Source organism: Chiloscyllium plagiosum, chromosome 10 (genome assembly GCF_004010195.1).
Source record: "Chiloscyllium plagiosum isolate BGI_BamShark_2017 chromosome 10, ASM401019v2, whole genome shotgun sequence".
NCBI classification, from domain to species: domain Eukaryota; kingdom Metazoa; phylum Chordata; class Chondrichthyes; order Orectolobiformes; family Hemiscylliidae; genus Chiloscyllium; species Chiloscyllium plagiosum.
Genome location: NC_057719.1, coordinates 59,488,256 through 59,513,585, shown reverse-complemented (window position 1 = coordinate 59,513,585; position 25,330 = coordinate 59,488,256). Strand labels below are relative to the sequence as shown.

The following is a 25,330-nucleotide window of genomic DNA, read 5'->3' as shown; positions in this document are numbered from 1 at the left end:
CATCTTCCAGAACAGCAATGCAACAATGGACAGATGATCATGTGGAACATGTAGCCTGTCTATTCCTTCCCCTTAATGAAAATCAATCAGGACCTGGGGACAAAAGATGTTTTCTGATGTTACTTCAATGAGTAATGTAAAGCTTGCTATAGAGATGCCAATATGGTTCTAAGTACAAAGCTTGACCACAAAATGCAAATAAAGTTCATTACATAAAACTGCATGTCCACACAGCATTCCATTAAAGTATGCTGAAGCTTTGATGAAGGTTCAAGGGGCCAAGAATAACCTGAAGTAGTAAGAATGGAATTGCTATAGCAAAAGGAAATCTTTACAGGTAGGAATAAGAGTAATCTGCTAGGTGACTGCGTGCTTCAATGATGGAAAATCTTCTAAGGTTTAATTGAATCAGGATCAAAATGAATCTAATGTTCTTTTGGTTCAAGTCAGAATTGGAAATACCAGAGATGTTGCATATGGTTGTTCTGCTTTGGTTTCATTTGCACGAATTAGCTGTAATGCAGCTGGTGAATTGTGGACATTCTTTGGATAACATGAACTTTCTACTGAATGGGTAGAGCAAATTTTTATTCGTGTTCTTCTATAGCATGATTTCCTGTAGCAGTTTTCCATAGCGCGAGGTTGCAGAGGAACACAACAGCCACGTTACAGCAGAATGGCCTGTATTTGCTTCCTTATTAAAAACTGCACCAAATAGCTTTTCATTGTTAATTCATCAGAATCAGACTACACAAAATCTTAGTAACTCATTCAATGCTCAACAGCTCGTCACTCAGCACCATACCTCTACATCTGGAATACAATCTGCCTCTTGTAATTAATTTCTAATTATTCTTTCCACACTTGTGTCCTCGCTAGTATTTCGAGATCTTCCACTCCAGCTCCAAAATACCAAAACCCACTTGGCATTTGATTACTGGGATTGAACCATTAACTGTACCTCTCTCCAAAGATGTTGCCAGACCAGAGACTGTCAAGCACTTTGCTTTTATTAACCCATAGTTCTTTTAGTTCCTTTCCCAAACTCCAGTACATCAAATTTTAAGAAATCATAAATCCCTCTCGCAGCTGCTGAACCTACAATTTCATTTTGGTCATGTTCATCTTCACGAACAGCCTTTCATCCACTATTTATGCAAGAGCTTCAGATCACATGACTCTACCTATGGGAACTCTTCACGTATACTCCCCTTTCCTTAATATTTTGATCTTATGAAGTCTCAAAACTTATTTTTCCAAGTTATGGCCATTTTGATATCTTCAGCATAGTAGTAGCCTTTGTTTTGAAGGCATGGAATCTTTTTGTTAAAGGTTTATTCTAATACAGTTGCTGCTGACCATAGAAGATGGAGTGTAGGCTAGACAATATTTCAACACATTCATTATTGAAAACTTCACTAATCTTCCCAATGGATATTTACAGGAAAGTTTTTTGAAGCTTTTTATTTTGAAAACCAGCATAGATAATTTTAGATTTTAATGTTTTCAAGAATCAAATTTAGCAAGACTAAATAGTTATTTTCAAAATGACTCAACTTCTTTCAAAGCTTGTGAAAACTGCTTCCAAGTTGAGCAAAATGAAAATTGTCACACTGACTTGTCTTAATTTGTACAAGTTTATGCCCATAAAATCAATTTGATTGACTGGGACAGGTGCTCCTTACTTGGCATGGAGTTTAATACTTATCCAAAGGGGGTTCTTGCAGAGTAGTGGCAGAGTTCCTGTGTCTGGATTGAGACACCCGGGTTCAAGTCCCACCTGTTCTGGAGGTGTGTAATAACATCTCTGAACATGGTGATTAGAAAATAGTTTAAATACTTATTCAAAGCACTTCTAGAGATAAACAGTATTAGCTGTTGGAAAACTTATTGCTTCTGAGATTTTATGCTAACAAATGAACAAACATGGTGCTATTAATACCATTAGTTTCGGAGAATTAAACAAAATCTGGATTATAAAACCTCATTTGTCATCAATCTCTTAGGGAAACCGGGAATGGAGCAATGCTGGCAAGTCCATTTTGTGGCTCTCCTTGCTGGTGTTCCAAGATACCATGCACAAACTATATATTTTTAAGATGTACATTAAGGATACAGAGATTGGGAAGCAGTCAGAAAACATTACTAATCAGATACTTATCTAATTTATTTCAGTGCTATACACCGCATAACATCTCAAACTACTTACAAACATTTATTGTATTACTTTCACAACTTGAACACTTACCTGCAGATTTACGTTTTCGACCCCTCTTGCCTGTTTTAACCACCAGGGTTGGGTTCTGCTGTACACGACGTGTGTACTTCCTCTTTTTTCTTATGGGTTCATTCTGCGAGAGGTCCATATCAGATAAGCTAACATTGAGAGGAGCTGAAGTGCTGCATTCAGGAGTGCTGGTAGCAATCTTCCGACCTTTTCGTCGCTTACGGCGTGTAATCACTTCACTGAAGGATTCATTTATTTGACAGGATTTAGCACGACGATATGGTCGGGGAAGTGGTTTTATTTCAGAGTTTAATGCAGATTTTGGCTTCCTTCCCAGTTTTCTGCCACGCTTTCTACCAGGACCTGCAGTTAATTTGGCAGAACATGATTGATTGCGAGGAGTATATCTTCTTTTTCCTTTGTGTTGGTTACCCATCTTTTTTGCAGTGTTGGATTTGCCTCTTTTGCCCTTGATTTGCAGTTTAAGCCGAGGTCTTCCTCTTCGTGGCTGTCTGGTTAAGGAAACAGAACATGCACAAATGACATGTACAAGGGAATGATTCCTTTGCTGCAAAGCTGAACCAATCTGAGTGACCAAACAGAAGAGTTTAGAACTTTATATTCTGCAGAGATGAAACTCAATGACAGTTCAAAGAATGTTAATTATACAGTCCCAAGCTTTCAAAATAAAGATCTTACCATTGCAACTCAGAATCCAAACCAAAAAAAAAAATTCTGACACTGTTTAAAATATACAGTCCTAATTATATGCTGTCTCCCCAAACTACTAGCACAGAAAGGTGTTTTCAGAGATCTGTTCTTTGAGATCCCCAATATGTTCAGTAATCCTGAGACATTAGAGCAACTGACACTGAAAAGTGACACACTAACTAGATAATTAGCATAATCTCAGTTGTGGGGAACTTTGTAGCATCTGTTACTGATAACAGAATGGCTGAGTGTTTGGACAAATGAGCTGCCCAGAGAGCGAAACAGCAGAGATTTATACATAAGTGTGTAAGGAACTGGACTGAAATTTTTATGTAAAACTATGGAGTTTCCCCCAGTATGTGTACTTTAAGACAACATTTGTCAAGTTCACACAAAGCAGACATCATAATGCACATAAGTTGACTAAATGCAACCAGTTAGCTTCGACAGGAAATTGGGTAGGTGGTACAGAGTACAAAATAATGGGCATGGCATGCACACCAATTTTTGCATACAACTTTTTTTCATGGCCTCAAAATTTTTTACCAGACAGGGATCCAAGATGACGGTGACCTAGCAAGTCTGAGTCTATAGTGCTCCTCCCAAGACTTGGGCAAAGTGGGCCACCTGCATCCACCACACTCACCAAATCATTTAAAATAGTTTTTACTTAATGTAATTAGTTGCTCAGTACTCAATTTAAACAATCCATTCTCCTCTAAAAATGACGAGAGGGAAGGGAGCCCGCAGTTCTCAGCGGGCAGGAACCCCTCCCCCACCCTCCCCAGCTAGATTTGGTGTGTGTTTTGCCCCCTCTATTTTTTAAAATTCCATATCATCCTGTAAAATAGGCAGTATAGCAATTTCCGATCACGCTGCTGTATATATGGAAATCAAGGCGATGAACAATGAGACATCCCCCCGGCATTGGTATATGGACCCCTTCCTGATTAAAGATAGTAAATTTGTAAAGTACTTCTCTCAAGAATTTAAAACTTTTTTAGAAATTCAGGTACAGCTAGCAACCCAATGATGTGGGAGACCATCAAAGCTTACGCGCGAGGTTTGATCATTTCATATTCAGCGACCCAGAAAAAAACAACAGGGAGGCACGGTGGCACAGTGGTTAGCACTGCTGCCTCACAGCGCCTGAGACCCGGGTTCTATTCCGGCCACAGGCGACTGATTTGCACGTTCTCCCTGTGTCTGCGTGGGTTTCCTCCGAGTACTCCGGTTTCCTCCCACAGTCCAAAGATGTGCAGGTCAGGTGAATTGGCCATGCTAAATTGCCTGTAGTGATAAGTAAGGGGTAAATGTAGGGGTATGGGTGGGTTGCGCTTTGGCGGGGCGGTGTGGACTTGTTGGGCCGAAGGGCCTGTTTTCACGCTGTAATGTAATCTAACCTAATCTAATCTAATATAGCGTCTGCTCGAAGCTCACTTAAAAGCTGCTGAAACAGCATACGCTGACAGACTTATCAAGTTACAAAGGATTACGGCCCTTAGGACAGCTCTAAACACCGCACTTACCCAAATGACTGAGGGAAATATTATTTGCAAAACAAAGGTTATGTGAGTTTGACAATAAACCTGTTATATACTTAGCATTTCTTGCAAAGAAAAAGAAGGCCCCTCAAACTATCACGTCTATCAAGGAAAGTGCGGGTATTCTGATTCATGATTATAAAAGGATTAACACAATCTTTGGAAAATTTTATTCTGATTTATATAAATCACAGGATTGTGAAGACAGGGCGAGGAGGATGCAATCATTTTTTAAAAACCTGACCTTTCCGGACCTAATTCCGGAACAGGTATCGGTCCTGAATGTTCCCCTAACAACCCAAGAAATACTTGATGCAATCAGGAAACTTCAGAGCGGTAAGGCACCGGGCCCAGATGGCTTTCAAGCTGAATTCTATAAAGCATTGAGGGGAATATTGGCTGGTCCACTTATGGACATGTATAACTACACATACAGTCAGGGCTGTCTTCCGCCTTCGCTGAAAGAGGCGAATATCTCTTATCCTTTAAAAAAGAAAAGACCCAGAAGATTCAATATCCTTGCTAAATGTAGATTTTAAAATCCTCTAAAACGTCAGCATTGAGGCTAGAAAGGGTATTGCCACACATCATAAAGGAAGATCAGACGGGGTTTATTAAGGGCCATAGATCATTCAATAATGTCGGAAGGGTTTTGAATATGATTCAAGCCTGCCATCAGGGAAAGATACCAGGACTAGTAGACTCATTAAATGCGGAAAAGGCATTTGACAGGGTTGAACGGTCATATTTGTTTTACACATTGGAAAGGTTTGGCGTTGGAAAGGTGTTTACCAAATGGGTTTCAACACTGTATAGTGATCCCAAAGCAGTTATGATTACCAATGGATAAGGCTCGGATAGCTTCAGTGTGGATAGGGGCTGCAGTCAGGGATGTCCTCTCTCGCCATTGCTATTTACGCTAATAATTGAGCCACTAGCAGAAGCTATACGGCCTGACCCTAATATAACAGCCCCGAGGATTGGTACAGGTAAACATAAAATTACCCTTTGTGCAGATGATGTTCTTCTATTTCAGTAATTCCCCTGATGTCCGTGTCTCGCTTAATCCAAGTTATTAATACATTTAGTGTATTTTCAGGCTATAAAATTAATTTCTCAAAATCGGAGGCTATGCCAATAGGTGGCCTTGCTATGATACCCCACTTATTGGACGGAGCACACTTTCCCTTTCGGCGGTCGCTGGAGGGTTTCTTATATTTAGGCATTTTTATTACCCCAGTATTTGGTCAGTTACACAAGGCTAACTTTGTGCATTTACTGGAAAGGATAAAGCAGGACCTCCAGCAATGGGGAGACCTTACAATTTCCTGGCTAAGATAGAATAGCACTAATTAAAATGAATGTCCTGCCCCGACTCCTATACCCTATGAGAATGCTTCTGGTGATGCTGCCAAGGCTGGCACAATGTAAATTATATGGCTGGTTGGGTTCCTTTATCTGGAATCATAGATGGCCCCTCATTAAGCTGAAGCTACAGCTTCCACAGGCAAGGGGAGGATTGGATTTCCCAGATTTAAGGAAATATCAGTTAAGTTCCCTATTAAGCTACATAGCCGATTGATCATGGGTCAGACAAGACCCAATCTGGCTGGACATCGAGGCTTCTCAAGTAAAATGCCCACTTATTAACCTCTTGTTTTCAGACAAGAGGAAAAGCATCCCAGATCAATGTCAAATCCCTATAATACTAAATACAATTAAAGCTTAGAATATAATGCGGCAAATAAGGGCAACTCAAAACATCCCCCTTTGCTCTGATAGTGGGAGCATGGGGATTTCAACCAGGGCTTACAGATGCCATTTATAAAGTCTGGAGATCCAGGGGTATCTCCTGTTTAGGGGATCTGTTTAAAGAAGGGATCCTGATGTCTTTTGAACAGCTGCACCAGAAATTTGGATTACCTAATGGTGATCTCTTTCAAAACTTCCAAATTAGAGATTACATACAGAAGACAACTACGCTATTAGATAGCCTTTATAAATCAGATAGAGAACATAGTCTGGTATGGCCAATGGGGGTATCTTCGATCAGCACAATTTTTCATTTATTACATGATGAAATATTGGGAGATATGGACAATCTGCTTAAAACATGGGATCAGGATTTGGGACTGGAAATCTCTAGAAATGTGGAATGACATTTGGGAAAACGCCAGAAAAATCTCCATCTGCAACAGAACTCAGGTCATTCAGTTGAAGATACTTCATAGGGCCCATATAGCACCGGACCGATTGGCAAAATTTAAGGCAGGAGCATCTCCAATGTGCCCCAAAATGTAAAATAGAGGTTTGTACATTGCTTATGGACCGTCATAAGATCCGTAGATATTGGACTAAAGTAGCAAGTGCTCTGACAGAAATCTTAGGAACGGAAATTAGAGTGGACTCTGTATCTCTCCTTTTGGGCTTTTCGAACTTACCCTCCCTGGATATGCACGGGAAGAGATTATTTTCTATTCTCTCTTTCTGTGCAAGGAAAAATATTTTGGTAAACTGGGTGGCCGAGGGCCCCCCGGACTTTCAAATTGGCACAGATTAATTATGGAATGTATTCCCCTTGACTTCCTTACAAATATGGTACACCAAAAGACCGAATTATTCCATAAAATATGGCAGCCCTTCTTGAATTACATAAATAGATATTTTGACCTAATAAGGACTTTTATTTAAATGAGATGGTGAACCTGGCTGGTCCGGGGCCCCTTGGGAGAGGAATCCCGCATGAATACGGGTTTTGTTATGACTTGATGTTAACACATTCCGAGCATGTATCTCACTACCCAATTTCTGTGTTATTCGTCGGTTTTTTATTCTTCCCTGAATAATGTGAGAGATTTAATTATACACTCTGGTTAGTTGTAGGTTAGATAGGTAGTTAGTTGAGTTTTGTTTTTTTATCCTCTCTTGGTATCTCTTTTTTCTGTTTGATAAATTTTGGTTATTATTTATTTAAGATTCAATTGTATATCAATGTTTATACTTGGGGTTTTTTATTTGTAAACTTGTAAAAATGTTAAATTTTCAATAAAAATATCTATAAAAGAAGATTTGCACCAGCAAATTAAAGGATGCTGATGACACTAATGTAGCACAATAAACAGTATAGATGGAAGCAGCTGCAAAGAAACATGAAAATAGTGGCAGCCAGCAGTGAGATTAAAAGGAAAGCAGAAGCAGCTTGTTAAACAGCTGACATCCATTTTGGAGCACTCAGCAGACCAACTGTCAACAAGCCAATTGTTAAGAACCTAGCCTTGTTATACAAGGTAGGTGACACGGAGTTTGATTCACAATCAACAAGTACAATAAAGTTACCAGGACTCATCAAGCCTGTTAAATTGAAAATAATTTCTTCTGAAGAATCATGGTCCTAGCAATATCACAAATTTAAGTATGGCTATTGCAATTTAGAGTCAAATGAAGGCTGAAGTGGATAAGAACTTATGCTATAATGTAAAACTTTGCTCTCCATAAAAAGGGAAAACACAGTATTTCACAGTTGTAAAATGCTGGATCTCAAAGAAAGAAATCTTTCAAAGTCTCTGCAGATTTGTCCCATATCTCTGCAACCCTTAGTTCATACACAAGTCTTAAAGCAAACAACCACCTGCCTTGGTGCATTACAATTGTATCTAAAAGTAGACTTTGACAAGCAGGAGATAAGGCTAAGGGCGAGCTGACTGAATTTTTGAGGAAGAACTACAAGCCAGATGATATTTAATTAGTAACGCAACAGCGAACAATTGAGATTCCCTAATATTTAAATGTCAATACAGTTGAAACATGAACTATTCAATTATTGTATCCCTCAATTCAACTAGCTTTATTGACAGGATTGTGGAACTTCACCTTAAGTTTTGCATGAAATATTTAGAATTTGAAACTTGATCTTGTGTGCACATGCATTTTTATGCTGCAGGGACTGAAAGCATCAAGTGTAATTATCAAGACTAACTTGACAAATATTTGAAGAAAGCTCGATTATAACACTGTACAACATTTGCAGTCTAACAGCTAATGCAATAATTTGAGTAAATGGTTACAAGAGGTTTCGATTTGAATGGACGAGAAAAGTTAAGAGCTTGATGCACTGGAGGTGAAGCCAACGGAGGAGAAAGTGGTTTACAGATGACAGCAGCATGCAACAGTGGTTGTATTAAGCACGTGGAACACCATTTAAAAAAAAATAGACGTGGAAAAAAAGTCAATAATAATAAATGCCACCTGTAATCATTGCAATTCCCAATTTGTGCACTTAATAAAACAAATCTGGAGGACCACCGAGTGAATTAATACTAGAATGCAACAAAAATCACAGACAGCTCTCTTCTCTCAACCTACCATGACTGTTATTTACCTCATCTCCATCAGATTGGGTCACCATGCATGCCCATCAGCTTAATACAAGCTTGTTCAGAAAACCCTATGTCGAGACTCAACTATCTACCACCACAAAATTATTCTTACAACTGCCAAGCTTTCAGTTCAGAGCTTTTTCAATGGGGCAAATTTCAACAGTAGTAGGATTTTAAAGTGATTTTCACCACTAATTAAAGTTGATTATTGAAATTAATTTTAAAAAGTAAAATACTTGCCTCCAAATCTGAATAATAGTTACCATCTGTTAGAAATTGTATTGGATAATCTTAATTTCTGTGATGCATTTTCTTACCCCATTATAAAAACTTACACTTAAAATCCAACATATGATTTTATACTCGATACCTCTTTTCCAATTCACTTGCTTTGGTTTCATTTTGTTCCAATGACCTCATTTCCGCATTGCCTGCTTCCATAAACTGCTCTTCCAAATCTTCCACCTGCGCCAGGTCTTCCTCCTCACTTTCCAAAGTCGGTCGTTGTCTGGCCATTGGTCGCCGAAACCGCTGCTTTGGTCTGCATTCAAGGCAAAACCAGTCATCCTCTGGAATGATCTGAAAGAAAGTGGTAATTTTCAAGAATATGACTGAGCAACCATAATTTTATATGGTACAAAAATCTGCACCGTGTGTACACAAACCTTAACCTTTGGCCTCAAACAGTACGTATGGTATCCTCGATCACATCCATCACATAACAGCATGTTTTCTGCATCTCCTTTCTTGTGACAGATCTTGCAACGAGCATTTAACAAAGATTTTGCCCATACAATGCTGCGATCCAGTGTAGAGAGATGAATGAAAACCTGAGCTAAGCTACTACAAGCCACAAGCGACTCTCTCCACCGATCTAATAATGTCTTCTGTGTTTTGCCACCATCACTAGCATCTAAAATGCAATGTAAAAATTTTAGTTAAGTCACTTCGAAGAATCTAAAACCAAATTTCATTCACAAGTTGTATTTCCACAGAACACCAGCCATATTAACATTGTTTTGATATTTAGTACTTCATTTCATTGAGCAAGTGCTCACTGTAACAGCATAATTTGAATACTAATGACAGTAACATGATCAAAATGTGGCCAAAGTAGAATCCCCAGAACACAAAACTTGGAAGCCCCATTTTTAACAAAAGTGGGCAAGTGTCTTCTGAACAAGAACTCAAATATCAGACATTAATACTGAAAAGAAAAAAAAACTTCCTCTGCACCTATTGGTTCCTCTAAACTGCACAGCAACCCAAAACACTGTGTCGGCCATGTGCAAAGACAGCCTTTTGAGAACAACCAAACCAGACAAACTTGAAAAACAATCTGGAGAACATGTTGCTCTGTATGCATCATCCTGCCTTCATGCGTCAAGCCACTTTCTTCAAATTCTAATTTCTCCCGATTACAGACATTTGGATGCCTCATGCTTTATTTGCAAACCAAGTATTAGCCATTCACTATTTTCCTCACCAATCTTTAGCTGGAGAAGGATCTAGCTCAAGTAGTCTGCAAATATCAAAACTGGCTCTCAGTTTGATATTTCAACAAATGGATTTTTTAATCCTTCCATTTAACCAAGTTAAATATAAATTGTGTCTTCAGCCAAACAGATTCTTTAGAACACATCCCATTTGCCTTACTTGATTCCCTTAAAGTGATTCAGCATTGTTTCCTTCGTCTGTTGTAGAAACAGACCAATTAAAGACATCCTGTGCACACATCTTAGGAAAGTTCTATCCCTTCGAATGAATGTCTAGTTTAGAATGTCTAATTTAAATTCCCAAAGAATTTTATAGCTTGATCTATGTTATTCACTATCATGCAGTGCTTCCCAGAGGCTCAATCATAGAATAAGCACATGTGCATTCCAAATAACAATGCTTCAAGACTTTGCTATTTCCTTCGATATCTATTCAACACTTCTTCATCCTGATATTGATCTCTTATTTTTTCATCCTCATTTGCGAGAGCAGAGGTGCAAGCTAATTCAACTAAATTATTTCTAACTGTCAAATTATTATTCCATTAAGGAAATAAAAACAACTGTGTGATTTAGTATTCATGTCTTAAACTAAGGGTGATAGCAATTTTAACAAAAACAAAAGATTTATGAAAACCACTTCAGTCATCTGGCCGATAACTGTTGTCTATCTTGTGTACATTGAAATCAAAAACTTTTTCAGCCCAATCAAAGACAGACATTGTATCACTATGTTGTTTTGTTTTAGTTAAAAATCACAACACCAGGTTATAATCCAACATGTTTATTTGGAAGCATGAACTTTCGAAACGCTGTCCCTTCAACAGATGGCTTTGAAACAGGATCATAAGACAATTTATTGCAAAAGATTAGTATCATGCAACTGAAATGATATGTTGAACAAACCAACTCAAGGTGGAAGACCCAACAGCAATCTAGGTTTGTTCAACATATCATTTCAGTTGCATGACACTAATCTTTTGCTCTAAATTCTGTGTCTTATGATTCTGTTTCAAAGCCACCTGTTGAAGGAACAGCACTTTGAAAGCTAGCGCTTCCAAATAAACCTGTTGGACTATAACCTGGTGTTGTGAAATTTTTAACTTTGTCCACCCCAGTCCAACACCAGCTCTTCCGCATTTTGTTTAAAGTTACGAAATTGTAAATAAATCACTAAGTCTTTTGTTTAAACTACAAACCTGATGACTAAAATTCATTGCTAGCAGGGTACAGGATTGGTTATTCAAAAGGTTTGCTTCAAAACCACTAGGGTCAATTTTGAGGGTCTTTGAAGTTTTTAATTCTACTCTGTTGTGAATGTAGAGGTAGAAAGGCCTGATTTTGTATAGTTGTCAGTCGATGTCAAAACATTGTATAACTTAGAAGAATAAAGTTGTAGCCAAACATGGGATATGAAAATGAAAATGTAAAAAAGCAATTTCTGGTTACAAAATATTCAATGAAGGAATACGGATAAATTGAAGCAAGTCAGCAAAATTTCATTGATGAATGTGAAGTGGAAAAATTGATGTTGTCCTTTTCAGAAAGAGGAATAGAAAAGCTGACTATTTAAAATGGAGACATTCTAATTCTATTGTACAGCAAGATCTGGTGCCCTTTTACGTAAATTAAAGTCAGGATGCAGGGCAGCAAGTAACCAAAATGACAAACAGAATGACCACCTTTATTGTAAGGAAACCTGAACGTTAAAGCAGGGAAGTCTTGCTACAGCTGTAAAGCATATTGGTGAGAACACACCTGGAGTATGACAATTTTGGTCACCTTGAGAAGTATGTTTGCAATGGAAGCAGTTCAGGGAAGGGTTGCAAGGTTCAGTTCCACGAAAAAAGTTGACATATGGAGGAAAGATTAAGCAGGTTGGGCCTGTCAATATTTACATTTATAAGCAAAATATTATTGAAACACACAAGAATCTGAGTGGTCTCGATAGTATACGTTGCAAAGATGTTCCACCTTGTGAGGCAATGTATATGTGGACAGAATGAATGCAGAGATACTCCCATTAGGATCCGCAGGTCCAGCCCTAAAATGAAGGGTGATCCTTTCGAACAGATATGAGGAGGAATTTATTCAGTGGGAGGGTGGTTGATCAGTGCAACTCATTGCTGCTAAAGGCGGTGGAGGCCAAGTGACCGGAGTGTCTTTAATTCAGAGACTGATGGGTTTTTGATCAGTTAGGGGATCAAGGGTTACAGGAAGAAGGCAGAACATTGGGGTTAAATAACATCAACCATGATAAACTGGCAGAGCAAACTCAATGGGCTAAAATGGCCAAATTCTCCTACGTCTTCTGGAGACAATTTCGAAATAAGGGGGCTCCCATTTTAGAGAGAAAAGGAGCAATTTCTTTCAACTGTCACAAATCTATTGACAAACAGATTTGTGATCTGCAAGCAGAGGGTAATGGGGGGTAGGGTCACTAGTGGAATTAAAGCCACTAGAAATAAAAAAAGTCAGCCATAAATCTTACTAAATGACCAACTCCCCCTGCTGCAGAGATAAGTGATTTGGGGACGATGTCTGTATTTGTAGCAGCATCTGCTCATCTTTCTGACTGTTGAATTCCTTTGAACTAGGTTCCTGCATGTGTACCGCTACTGAACAGCCAAGCATCTCAATGCACTAGTATGCTTCTGGCTACCTCGTTTGCCACTGGTAATTACCAAATACCAGTTCGGGTTTGCCACGCAAACAGGTTGTGCTTCCTTGTGACCAATGACAGTCTGCTCCTGAGTTCAGCAAGTGCAGAATGACCATGTTCCATAAATCTCTGCTACTCTTGCCACTCACCAAGCTCAGAAACAGAGCTCAAGTATTTGGCAGTACTTACTGTGTATCCGGTGCCTTGGAATATAAGTGTTGAGTTTTCAGCAATCCTGTCATATCAATAACACTTACTCAAAATACTTGCTTAATTTTCAAGTAATTGACCTGTTTAATTAACACTAAAGTGCTAACTAAACAGTTACCTCTAAGTTAGAACTGTTGTTCCTCGGCCTCGTGATGCTTAGAAAAGTGTTTTAATGGAATAGCATTTCCTTTCTCCACCCTCTCCCCACCTATTTTTGATCCTTAACTGGACTCCAAGCAATTAATGTTATGTCGTATGAATCTACGTTACAGCTCCCTGGTAACGGAGTCTACATTTCTGTTAAACTTGTGTAATTTTCATGAGTATGCATCAACAACAAAATTAAAAACTGGATTGCACACTGGACAAATTCACAATTAAAATAAAAATCATTAAGACCACCACACCATGTCAGAGGCTGGTAGTGGGTTCTTAAATGTTCAAAAGGACTTGTATGCACTGTAGGCCACAAAACCAAAATGCCAAAAACAAAATTTAACTGATGTCCATCAGTGCAAATATTTTATTTTTAATGTATTAACTAAAAGGAATCTGGTTCATCAGTTAAGGATTGTAACAACCATCCACTGATTTTTTTTTAAAACATGCAAGCATCAGTAAACAATGGCCAAATATATGGCAGTTATGAGACAGCACTAAAGAATGATCTTCCATCATTTTGTAGAAAATTGTTAAAATACACTTGTTGCAAACTGGATTGATGTCACATTTTACTTCTGACAATGCAGGATTTTGGTGCCATTTCCTGTGGCTAGCCTAACAACAGGATGAAGGAGTCCATTTTACTTTCATTTGCAAGCAACCAAACAGTTTCAAGGTTCATTGTTTCTTAATATAATTGCAGCTTTTTCTTGCTAAGTTCAAACCGAACACTTATACTTCAACATTTTCAGTATTCTTATCAAGTGATTCAACACTTACAATACACACCATCTTTTTCACTGAACTGATCTTCGTCTCTCTTTTTCTTATCATCTTTCCTCTTTTTATCTTTTTGTTCTTTTTTTACATCATCGGAATCTCCTATTTGATGTAAAAACATTTCAAGTTTAAAAAAGTCTAATTAGAAGTCAAACACTAACCGCAGCAATAGGTCTGCTGAATTGAGTGTGGGGTGCTGGAAAAGCACAGGTGGTCAGGCAGCATCCGAGGAGCAGGAGAACCAACGTTTGGTTCATAATTGTGGGGGTGGGAGTGTAGCTGAGAACACAATAGGAAGATAAAGGTGGGTGGGAAGGTGATAGGTCAGAGCGCAGGGTGGAGAGCGGACAGGTGGGAAAGATGATGGACAGATCAAGAGGGTGGTGCAGAGTTGGAGGCTTGGGACTGGGAGAAGGTGGGGAGAGGGAAAATGAGGAAACAGGGGAAATGCACACTAATCCCATGTGGCTGCGGGGTCTCAAGGCTGAAGGTGAGGCATTCTTCCCCCTGGTGTCAGGTAGTTAGGGTTTGGTGATGGAGGCAGCCCAGGCCCTGCATGTCCTTTGTAGAATGGGAGGGGGACATGGTGTTCAGCCACAGGGTAGTACGGTTGATTGGTGTGGTGTCCCAGAGATATTCCTCTGAAACGATCTACAAGTTGGTGTCCTGTCTCCCAGAGGTAGAGGAGACCACATCGGGTGCAACAGATACAATAGATGACATTGATGGACGTACAGGTAAATTTCTGTTGGATGTGGAAGGATCCTTCAGGACCTTGGACGGAGGAGAGAGCGTGGTGCTTATAAAGCCAAGATTGTGGGTTCAATCCCCACACTGACCCAGTGCATTGTTGGGATTTAAACTCACAATATTCAAACTTTCAGGATTGCTGATTTGAATGCCCTGTTCAGATTTAATTAGAAGTACAGCTGAAGATTCAGACAAGATGCACAATAATGGTTGATATTATATAACACAAAAAAGGTGGACAGCTTTACACAGCATTAAGGAAGCTGGCTCAGCACCTTGGGCATTCCAAAAAAACCATGGCAGATGTGTTTGAGTGCACAGAAATTAAACATTTACAGATCATTTGTTAACCAGAATTCTACAACGCAAGTTAAAATAACTGTCAACAAATTTTCACAAAAGCTTTTCTTGAGACTTGCAATTCTACAGGTGCTACCTTCCTCAATTGTTTACTAAGCATTGATCAGATTGGATTCGAAGATTTTCTTTTAAAAAGCTATGGAAGCACTTCAGCCTGCTTTAATTCCATCAGCATGATCATGAAGGGTATAGATACTCTGGTTAGTAGCTGTCAATCCAAAGTATCCCTTTTAATATTTGTGATATTTATATGAAATAAGTTATTGATTCTTCAGTTGCACTGCTGTGTCCCATTTTGATTTCCTTCAATGATAGACGATGGGGTTTTGTAAACAGTGTATAAAAATGACAATAAATTTCCAATTAAAAGCAGCCTGTTTGTCACAACAGGTTAAAAAAACTGTTAGAATGTATGTACTATTGGGCGATGGCCAGTTTCACAATTCCCTAAAACTAGTTAAATAATAAATTGTGACTTAACTGTCAGAACTTTCAGCTGTGTAAGGCCAGATCTAAAATAGACAACAGATGGTGATTCCTGTCACAAAGAAATGTGGACCCCCTAGATCAAGTTACCTGCTCTGATGATCTCTCTCTTACAGGGTAGAGTGAGAAAGTTCATGTCAAGAATGTCTAAAAATGCCACAGAAACACATGGCGCTACATTCAAATGAAAGGAAGACGCAGCATGCACAACGTTTAAATGTCTAAAAAGGAGAAAGGATTGGCTTGGTTCTAAAATTAGGAAAAAAGTAGCGATAACAAAGCTTAAAAATATATCTTAGCAAAATAGACAAAAAGAGGCAGTGGTTGTAGCAAAGTCCAAAATTTCATGGAACTTCTCAATGTGACAATCAGCATTTCACAAATATGTTAAACTGACAGGAAAAATTGCAGTTTGGAATGCCAAAGGTATTCAAAATTCAACTCAGGTGAAACTGATGGCTATCATAAACAAAACCAGCTTTAATAGACACTGCAAAGTATAAAAAGAAAGCAAGGTACTTAAACAGATGCTGGAAAAGCACAACAGGTCAGACAGCATCCGAGGAGCAGAAGGATAGACATTTGGGCCATAAGCCCTTCATCAGGAAAGGCTGATGAAAGGCTCATGTCTAAAATGTTGATTGTCCTGCTTCTCGGATGCTGCCTGACCTGCTGTGCTTTGCTAGCACCACATTCTTGACTCTGATCTCCAGCATCTGCAATCCTCACACTCTCCTCAGGTGTTTCAACAGGTCATTTATAAAGTGAAACCCTGAATTAACAACAATTCAAAATCTTAGGATCAATTACCTAAACTAGCAGCACTGAATTTTTACTTCGTATCAACTCCCCATAGGAGCAGTTTCACATCAAACATGATCTTGCTCCCTTTGGAAGGGCCAGTTCAAACATGAATTGAGTTTTATTTAGCAACTTTCTGCAGATATACAAAAGTCATCTTCCAAAATGATGTGCCAGTTTCTGTAAATATCATTGCAATACCCTGAAATGCAAACTTCAACATTCCTAACAAAGATCAATGCAGCATCAGTCTTCAGTAACCATGTTTTATTAGAACACTGCAAAATTTAAATATCAAGTACAAAATTAATTGAGACAGATATAAATAGTTATCTTGGGCATCCCTTGAAAGTCCCCTGTGAACCTCTATCAGTATGGGATTCCTGTTTTTAAAAAAAAATCACTGACTTAGACAAACTGAAAATTTGAAAAATATTGTTCCATTAATTTTTACATTAAAATACCAACCCAAAGGAGGCTTCAGGAACTTGCGCTCGATACCCTGCTCCAACTGAAGCAAAGCAATAGCCAGGTAATGCACCGCAGAGTTTATAGGCTGTGGAGTACTAGCACTGGTGGATGCAGAACTTCTCATTTCAGTCTTGGATTCTGAAGGCCTGAATCGTAAACCAAAAATTGTTAAGACAGCATCAGCAAATCATAAATGATTTGCAACCTATAGATCTCACTATAGTTACAAGTTATTCAAATGATGAAATTATTACTTGGATTTCACATTAAATAAACTCTATTAGCTTAAGGGGAAGCCTTGGCTGCTGGGCAAGTGGAGCAATTCCTTCGTTGGTGGGTCTGGCACAGGTGGAGACGAGGTAGTGGTGGTCTCCCTTAATGTTAGGTGCTGGCATAGACTGGGTTGGAAAGACTGATATTTCTGAACTTGCTACTTTAATAAATTATTTCTATGACCTATAATGTTGAACTATTGATTTTAATTTCCTACTTTTGTGTTTTCTAACAATTTGATCTTAAGAATCTGTACCTCAATACCTTTGTACCAAAGATGTACCTAATGATGTAATGTAGCGATTGTAAACTTTTCACTGTACTCATTTCAGTATATGTGACAAAGCGAAATTGATTCAAGTATTTTTCTTTGTAATGTAAGGACAGTTTAAAAGGCATGTATTTGAGCCTAAAATAAACTGAAGATACTCAGTTAAGAGCTTAAACACAACAAATCTCAAAGCATTGGTGGGTGGCACGGTGGCACAGTGGTTAGCACTGTTGCCTCACAGCGCCAGAGACCTGGGTTCAATTCCCACCTCAGGCGACTGTGTGGAGTTTGCACGTTCTCCCCGTGTCTGCGTGGGTTTCCTCCGGGTGCTCCGGTTTCCTCCCACAGTCCAAAGATGTGCAGGTCAGGTGAATTGGCCATGCTAAATTGCCCGTAGTGTTAGGGAAGGGGTAAATGTAGGGGTATGGGTGGGTTGCGCTTTGGCGGGTCGGTGTGGATTTCTTGGGCCGAAGGGCCTGTTTCCACACTAAGTAATCTAATCTAATCAAAGATAATGAAACAATAGGTCTGTAAAAATGCAGAATAACTCAATGATACTAGTCTGAGAAAATGTGGAAAAACAGAACATGGAGAGCATTGTGAAATTCTTTGCCAAGGCAGCAATTCAGCCTGAATTGGAAGTATTTCAAGTATTGTGAAAGCAGTAATGAGACTATTAAATGAAAGTCAAAAAAATAAGAGACACTCTTGTCTTCTGTTAACCTAGAGCTCCTCAAGTTCAGCAAAGCCAGAACAAATTTTTAATTTAATAGAATCCCTGAAATTCTTAACTATTTCAATACAAGTAAACATTACAAAAGTATATATCACTTCAAGAGACATCATCAAATGTGTAAGGATAGAGAGCTCAGCTTGCACTCTGGTGCACACTAGTAACGCTAATGTTATATCCCAGATATGCTCGATCCAATGACAATAACACTCTATTGAAATGGAAGGAACAGATTTTTAAAATCACACAGCAAGAATTGTGACCCTCTAATTCTTGTCATCAGTTATTAGAAGACAAGTATTCAGTTAGAATTTTGACTCAGAAGAAAACATGTTTATCATACCTGTCTTTTGAGTTATATCTATTATTTATGCCTTCAAGTTCTTTTGCTTCTTCCCCCTCAAATTTTATTGCTCCATTTTCCTTAAAACCATTTTCCAATATTCGAATACCATTTTGTGCAGAAGTTGCTTCAGTCAACAATTCATACTGTCTAGTTTCTAGTGCTTCTCGCCAAGCATATCGCTCCATTACCTGCTCAAACAAAAATATGTTTCTTAGGCATTCTATTTCAAACAAATAAACAGTTAGTTCACACCCAAGATCATAACTTAGATTTTTAGTATAAAACTTAGTAATTGAAAATAAGTGCACACATTGCAAATTTCATGTACATTGTAAATTTCTAACACTAAATACACAACATATTGTCACAGCTATTCTTAAAACTTTATATCTACTTATGATTAAAGACAGTTCAACTACCCATAATTGCACTTACCTTTCTAGCCCATTATTGACAAATTGAGATTACCAATTGCCTTCACAACAAGCTGCAAGCTCGCATGAAAAACCTCAAACAAAAAACGTTTGCACCAAATGCGGAAAAATGTTTCACAAAAGGACATGTTTCGCTTGACAATGTCTTATGCAAACCTATCAAGTGAAAGCTCTATGTATTGCAGTGTTGGGGTTCAAACAAATTTGCAGCTCCATGTAAATTCCAAATGTAGCTTTTTTTCCTCCATATCCACTGAAGTGCCATCTGTGTCTTTATTCTTGACTTCACTCATTTTGTCTTCTCCCCTCAAAGTTCATCTCTCATGACATTTTCAGACCTCTTCCACTGGCTCTTTGCCATTATGTTTTTGCCCCCCCTTTTTACTCGTTCCATTTATAACAGCCTTCCCCATAATTGTAGCTATCCCACATTTAAAACATACTTACTCTTCCTGCTCACTACTTGAACTTTATGAAGTCATGGGCCAAGATGATAGCTGGAAAGAAGCAGCAACCTCTTTTTAAAAATGACAGTGTGCTCAGTCACTGTGCGAAACCAAGAAAGGGAACACAACATATTTGAATGGCACTAACATTAAAATATATCCATTAGAACATGGATTAAAGAGGGGACACCTATACTTCAAAACCTGTAAGACTACCAGCTTTCTTTAATTGGTTTCCCTAAAGTTTAAGTGAGAGCAACTGGCAATATGCTCCCAAAAATCAATACTTGTAATGAGCATTATCACAAAGTTTATTAACAAGAGGGAAGATGGAAGCTAAGAATTCAAAGCCAAGAAATAGGAAATAGCGGAAGAAATTGATCAGGTTTTTGTTGTTATTTAAGAAAATTGCACAGAAAATACCCTTCAGACAAAGAAAATTCTCAACAGATCATAAAAAGACCGATTCCAAACTCATTCATAGAACTTGATTATATAATGCATACTTTTATTCCTCCAAGAGTTCCTTGCCAAGTTCGATCTTCAATATCCAGCAATAGATCCTTCAATCGCAATTCAAGTTGCTTCTCAGCAGGTAACACAGAAGTGTCATGCACAGTCGGAACACCTTTTGAAGTACTGCGAACATTCTTGCTCTCCTCTAAAGCCTTATCTGTAAGTCAGCATTGCATTAGCTTGATGCGTACTATCCAATACTGGCAAACCATTCCATTACCCCCTCCACCCCCACTTTTCAAACTTTCTGTCCAAAATGTCAGACGTCGCCTCTTGAATAAAATAATTTCCAACCCTACCCCAACACTACTATAATCAGGGTAAAAAGATTAGATTAGATTCCCTACACAGTGTGGAAACAAGCCTTTTGGCCCAACAGGTCCACACCAACCCTCCTGAAGAGTTACCCACCCAGACCCATTTCCCTCTGACTAATGCACCTAACACTACGGGCAATTTAGAATGGCCAATTCACCTGACCTGCAGTGAACTGTGGGAGGAAACCGGAGCACCCAGAGGAAACCCATGCAGACACTGGGAGAATGTGCAAATTCCACACAGACAGTTGCCCAAGGCTGGAATCGAACCTGGGTCTCTGGTGCTGTGAGGCAGCAGTGCTAACCACTGAGCCGCACGACACCATAGATCCATTTTCATACTAACACAACTATGGTAGCTCCAAATTTAATCAAAACAAAAAAAAACTTGAAATGGTGAAAACATTTACTCAATAAACTGGACGATTTTAGACAAGGTATAATGAAGCGTGTACTCCCAGAAATTAGTATGGGAGTGGGAGGTTGTTTAAAATTAAGGGTCATATTTTGTAAGGAGAGAGGAGCAAGATTTAAAAAGGACCGGAGGGACAATTTTTTTTCCAGAGGGAGATTCATGTGTGACGCGAAGTGCCACATGCAGGTAGAGTTATGTTTAAATGATATTGTAGATACATGAAAAAGAAAAGTTTGGATGGAAATGGGCCAAACACAGGCAAGTGGGAAACTTGGTAGGTATGGAAAAGTTGGACCAAAGGGTCTGTTTCCATACTCCATGATTCTGTGACTTTATAAGCTGTTCGAATGGATGACATGACTATACAACACAAAGGACATTTTTAAGCTGCAGTTTGATTATATCAAGTCACCAGAAGTGCAATGGTAGTAAGACTAAATTTAAAAAGTCATTTTCAGAATCACGCTAGCCATTGAAATCTGAACATCATGCAGTTAGAAAAAAAAAGGATCATTTTAAAAATTCATGTTTCAACATCAGACAAATAACCCATCACATGTAAACAAAACCGCAATAAAAGAAATCAACGTGGCTGCCCAGAACATGAAACTGCATTAACCTATGAGCGACTAAAATACCAAAGGCACAACAGGATTTATTGCTCACATCAAAATCAGAGAATTACAGATAACCTCAGATTATGGATTACTCTGTCCCTGCTTATCCAAAAGTACCCACTCATTCTGTTACTTTGAAAGGTAAAATGAAAATGCATAGTATTTCAGTATTGCTAAAAGAGACACTGAAGATTTTCACCTTGCACTCATCAGGACAAACTGCAAACATACCAATTAAAGAGGAAACTAACACATGCGTAATGTAAATGGAGGGTGCTAATTTTTGAGGCATGACCAATGGAGAACACAATTAATTGCCAGGTTTGGTTTACTTTTAAAGAGGCGAGAGAGCTCCAATTAGTCAGGATATTGCCCTGAGAATTGAACTAGCAAACAGCCATCACTTCTTTTGTTGGGTCAAAATCAGTACAGAACTGTACGTTTGTTTCATTTGCAAAGAACAGAGTGTCGTGCACGAATACCTAGCTTTTATTGTACAACGTAATGCCAGACTAACTATACTAAACTTCGTTCTTCTTACAATGAGGATGATCCAATGAACGTTGTCCAATGCATAATCATAACTAATTTTGGACACTTGTTAATTTTGGGAAGCTATAGATACTAATCTTGTTGCACACTGAAAAAGCGATTTATTTTCAATGATCTGCCAATCTTGGTCATGTATGACCTACATTTCTGACATCACACCAGCAGTGAAATTCAAATGCCATGAATATTTTATATAATAGGCAGAAATGTCTTTTTGGCTTGACAGCAGTATCCGAGCAATGGCAAATACCACTCTCATTGTTACCACATGGTAACTGGACTTGTTTGAACAAGACCAACATGTTGCTACTGTGCAACACTACAAGACGATAATGCCAGCAAGGCCACATCTTACCCAACGCATGAAAAACGTCATATGATTTAGTGCTGGTGAGATGTCACACACATAGGCCCTATGTCCAAAACCTAGCAGATTTTATCAAGGATTGCAATTCTTTAGCTGGTTGGTTATGGTCAGTACATTCCTTGTTGCAGTCTCTAATATTTGGTGCAATTTCACAATAGGATAAGGCAGCAAACATGGTCTGGATTCAGAAGAATTAAACAAAGAATTTCAGACCATCAGTCAAGATTGCAGTGTGATGCACTTGTATGTACTGGAAACTATATTTAAAAGAACACAGGGCTTGATGACAGCAAGAACATGGAGACTCACGGCCACCATTTTAACTCTGATGGTATTTGGTGGTTCATTTCTCACATCAATGTTGAGACCAAGGTCAAGTTGTCTAGGTTAAATTTAAACAAAGCCAACAGTTTATATAATCAATCATTAACTGGCGTATTCTCCATGGTAATACCTCGATCAATCAGGATCCACCTGTCAAACAGTCAACATTCTCCTCAGTGTAAAATGTCAGTTTCCCTGCTAAACTGGTAAGCTTGAAGAATGCAAGTCAAAAAGCTTCAACAGGAATCTTTTTTCAGCAATGATTAAATTCTGTACCACCAAGCCCCAGTATTCTGATATTTATCTGTAAGAATGTGTTGCCGTTAAGTAATTGCGATTATAATAAAGACATTACCTGGAATGTTGAATCTTTCCACAGGAAAGTTAGTAAGCAACTCAGTTAATCGATCTTTCTCCTGGAGAAGAGTTTCTTTCAAAGAATTCTCTCTATTTCCCCTTGAGTTAAGTGCTTCAATCAGTTGATTTAATTGTTCTGGTGATGAGTAAAAACACCATCGATTTGGCTTGTTTACTGGCCTGTGCAACTCTGCTACATAACTGGGATCAAGAATTTGGTCCTGTTTTGAGGTAGATGGCTGCAATGATTGCAAAGGAGAACCTGGAGTGTTTTGGTCCTGAGAAACATTTCTATTGTTATGTGGCTCATGCTGTTTTAGGTCCATCTTCCCTGAAGCTCTGTTCCCTGAGGATTCATTGCCTTGTGCTTTATCATAAAGTTTGTTTCCCTGAGACTCTAAGTTCTCACTTAGAGTTTTGACTGGACAAGGCTGCAACATGTCCTCCATCAAACCTTCATAGTCTTCCTCCACAAATAAGCCAGGCACAGAATTTAATACCCAATACCTACGGTACATACGGTCACGGCCCAAAGGCAGAATATTGGTGCAGGATGTAGCATTTTGAATTTTTCCTCCAAGTTCTTTCTCCTTTCTCTGCTGCTCATGTTTCAAAGCTTCTTCTTCCTCTGGAGTTAAGACTTCCTTCCTTTCTACCACAGATTCTTCCATTTCTTCATGGTTCTGGACACTTGTAAACCCAATTTGAGTTTTCTTTCCTATGTATACACACAAAGGTTGGAAAGCTTCTAATATCAATCAAAATACAGTATCCCAATACATTGAATTATACATTGTAACAAGGAGGTACCCATTTGGCATAATGCCTATGTTTAAATTTCAGTAACTAAAGTTATTTATGCTGAAAGTACCTTTTCCCCATTTCCCTTTCAAACAATTATTCAATTATAAAAAAAAAGACAACTGTTTACCACACATACGTAGACTTGCTGCTATGAAAAGATAGTTTAAAATGAACTTAAACACATTTTCCTGGCATGTCAAAATGGAAAACGAAGCATCAAGACAGGAAATAGGCATGTGATTTTCAACCTTTTTGATTCCTTTTACTTGGTCCCAATTCTTCCTCATCTTCTGTTGCTGTATCATGGCCTCTATCCTTGTGAACAGACTCGTGGCTCTCTGTGCTGGTATCAAATTCTTCCTGAGTTGTGCCCTCTTCACTTCAAAAGAAAAAGACATATTTACACGAAGGTAACAAAAAAGACATCCCCCAGCCAGTAAGAATGTTTTATTCTTCTTGGAGAATTGTACGAGTTATATTCCATGCTGTGAACACAAATAAATATCCCTCATGTTTTAAGGAACTAAGTCAGAGTAACAGGTCACAAGAATGGAGAAGCCTGCTCTGTGATTAATTAACTTGCATCTTGGGTCTCAACTCTAATTTCCTGCACGTTGCCTAAAACTTTCAATTCAGCTAAGAGTTCAGAAATCCATATCATAGTTTTGAATACTCAAACCATCTAGTCTCCTCTTCCCCCACCATCCAGAGGTCCAATGACACCAACTAAACTGTGATTTTTCTTGTACTTTTCAATTCACTCCTCAATATGTAGTCTTTCCTCTCCAACAGCCTTGCATCACCCAGATAAAACCTAAATACAAGCTCTAAGAACAGCACTTCACCTTACCACTTGATAACGTAACTTCTGATTCTCAGTTGTTTCAAATTCATAGGTGCATCAGTGGCCCAGGATTTGTTTCCCACCTTTAGTTGGCCTCAAGATGGTGATGAACTGCCTACTAGAAATGCTGCAGACTATTTGGACTACATACTCCCACAAATGTGTTCTCAAAGGTGACTGTACTTTGTGTCACTGGGTAAAAGTAATTATCGCTATTTCCCATTCCTAGGTGGTCCATCCAGTTTCATTCCTTGGAAATTTTTTTCCAGTTTGATGCAACTAAATGGTCTGCCAGGCCACTTCAGGTGACAGTCAAGAGTCAACTACATTGCTCTAGTTTGATTGGGCATGAACAGCAATTTTCCTTCTTTGAAGATCTCAGAATTCCAGATTTTACTCAAATCATATTCCACCATCTGGTCTTCTGAATTATTTGTCCAAACACATTACCACTGCATTTGCCTACCCACCAACAAGACCAGATCATAACCAAATGTTTCCTGTGAGCTGCATGGCCCACAGTCGCTCAGATTCTGTTCAATGTGCCAACACAATGACTTCTAATTCTGGACGTCTGGAAGTACTTATGGAGACAGGAACAGAGTTAACATTGAGTCCAAGATTTTTCAGAACCCTCTCCACAGATGTTGCCAGGCCTATTGAGTTTCTTCAGGACAT

At 38.6% G+C, this 25,330-nt stretch overlaps 1 protein-coding gene across 5 annotated transcripts in view; it reads right to left on the bottom strand.

Annotated features, from left to right (window-relative positions):
* baz1a (bromodomain adjacent to zinc finger domain, 1A) overlaps window positions 1-25,330 on the bottom strand; it is a 61,890-nt gene that overhangs the window by 7,055 nt on the left and 29,505 nt on the right. For 4 of the 5 annotated variants that reach the window (XM_043697865.1, XM_043697866.1, XM_043697868.1 and 1 more), the window contains exons 17-25: window positions 24,057-24,187; window positions 23,003-23,722; window positions 20,046-20,212; window positions 18,657-18,847; window positions 17,034-17,182; window positions 14,169-14,270; window positions 9,524-9,771; window positions 9,229-9,437; window positions 2,249-2,739 (exon numbers count right to left, since the gene is read on the bottom strand). In XM_043697865.1, the coding sequence (XP_043553800.1) occupies window positions 2,249-2,739; window positions 9,229-9,437; window positions 9,524-9,771; window positions 14,169-14,270; window positions 17,034-17,182; window positions 18,657-18,847; window positions 20,046-20,212; window positions 23,003-23,722; window positions 24,057-24,187 (2,408 nt within the window). The remainder of the gene's footprint in view (window positions 1-2,248; window positions 2,740-9,228; window positions 9,438-9,523; window positions 9,772-14,168; window positions 14,271-17,033; window positions 17,183-18,656; window positions 18,848-20,045; window positions 20,213-23,002; window positions 23,723-24,056; window positions 24,188-25,330) is intronic. The other variant, XM_043697869.1, reaches the window with a different exon arrangement.